Below are 1583 nucleotides of genomic sequence, written 5' to 3' on the forward strand. Positions count from 1 at the left end.
TGTGAGCAGCCCCCCGGCCTTCGCCAGCGTCCGTATATCAGGCTGCTGGGCCCTCGGGACAGACAGCGGGTGAGTTCCTCCTTTGCTTTGGTTTTGGGTGCGTTTTTACATATTGATTCTTATTTTTTTTCCCCACCTGTTTGCTGGAGCGAACCCTCAGCCCTCCTGGAGCCCCACTCACTGTCCCCAGCTCCAAGAGCTGCGACAGCACCCGGAGCAGCCGGGGGGAGAGATGAGCTTCCCGCGGAACACGGGCTGAAGCCCCAGGGGGCTGCGGGGGGATTTGGGGGGCTGGGGCTTGGCTGTGTTGTTTATGGGGTGCCGAGGACGAGCTCTCCCGTTCGCTTGCGAGTTTGGGGCCTTGCCAGTTTTCCTTGCTGGCTGTTGGGCCCCGCTGCCTTTTTCCTCCCGGCTCAGCTCAGATCCGGGATGTTGGGGGGTCTGGGAGAGCAGCGGGATGCAGGGATGGGAAGGGAGAAGGGTTACTGAGCTCAGGGCAGCCTTTCCCTTCGTATTTGCCGTGTTTTGGCATCGCACTGCTGAGCCCTGGGGGGCAGGCTCTGCTCGGGAGGGTCCGCCTGCAGCCACAACCCTCCTTTGGTTACAGCAGTGGTGTTAACTTCAGCTATAGGTACAGATTCCCCTTCCTCCGGTGGCTTTTCCTTGCGGGTAGGAGCATTGCCACTGATGCAGGGTGTTTTTAAAGAGGTTGAAATGGGAAAAGGAGGTGGCTGGAGATGGCTGGGATCGTCCGTTCCTTCGGAGGGGAGGAGAGTCCCCTCCTTGGCAAAGGCAGCCGCAGAAAACATCCACAAAACTCAAGGCGTAACATTAGGAGAAGATGCCTGACCTTTTGCAGAACTCCAGGGCAGTCCCAGAACCCTCCCTGTGGCCGTGCTTCTCTGGGGGAAATCATGGGAAAAGCTGATTGAAGAAATAGAAAGTATCTACCTCGTATAGGTACAGGTGGTAAGAATACATATCTATACAGAATTTAGGCAAAAGTCTGTCAGCATTTGGATGATTTGGGTTGCATCGATGCTGGTAGAAGGCACCAGTAGCAGACCTTGCAGAGCTCAGCTTCTCTGTCTTGGGCTACAAAAAGCAGTTTTGCCCAACTCAGAGCCGCTTTGGGACTCGTGGCCTCGGTCAGCAGCGCGGCTGAGGTTGGCAGGGGAGGGAGCGTTACGCCAAAGAGCACGAGCATGCCGAAACGCTCGCCCGTCGCGTGGAGACGGGTGTGTATCCCGGGAGGAAAACCGGCCGAGAGCAGCCTGCGCTCCCGGGAGAGGGGCTGGGACACGGCTGAAAGGAACCGTTTCATCTTTTTTCCTGGTAAACAACTGGGGTTTTGTCATCTCTTGCTTTTATCAAGCTAAAATGACTTTGTGCGCCGGCGTCGTCGGCTGATGTCAGCCCTGCTCTGGGAATAGCGCGCGGCAGCTAATAGCTGCGGCACCGTCACCGATGGGAGAGGAGACCAAAATACCCCACTCCGGGTTTGCTTCCCTGGTGGAAGGAGCCATCTTTGCAGAGAAAGAGACCCCAGAAGGCTTTCCCGGTGGGTCTCACCTCCTGAGGTC

At 57.2% G+C, this 1583-nt stretch overlaps 1 protein-coding gene across 1 annotated transcript in view; it reads left to right on the plus strand.

Moving 5' to 3' along the window:
* Positions 1-7: 7 nt before the first annotated feature.
* The window catches only part of UCKL1 (uridine-cytidine kinase 1-like 1), a gene marked incomplete at its 5' end in the record, with an annotated part of 16093 nt that continues 14517 nt past the window's right edge, over positions 8-1583 (plus strand). Inside the window, one exon of the mRNA XM_009878607.1 lies at positions 8-69. Coding sequence (XP_009876909.1) covers positions 8-69 — 62 coding nt within the window. The remainder of the gene's footprint in view (positions 70-1583) is intronic.

This window comes from Apaloderma vittatum, unplaced genomic scaffold (genome assembly GCF_000703405.1).
Source record: "Apaloderma vittatum isolate BGI_N311 unplaced genomic scaffold, ASM70340v1 scaffold23741, whole genome shotgun sequence".
Lineage (NCBI taxonomy): Eukaryota > Metazoa > Chordata > Aves > Trogoniformes > Trogonidae > Apaloderma > Apaloderma vittatum.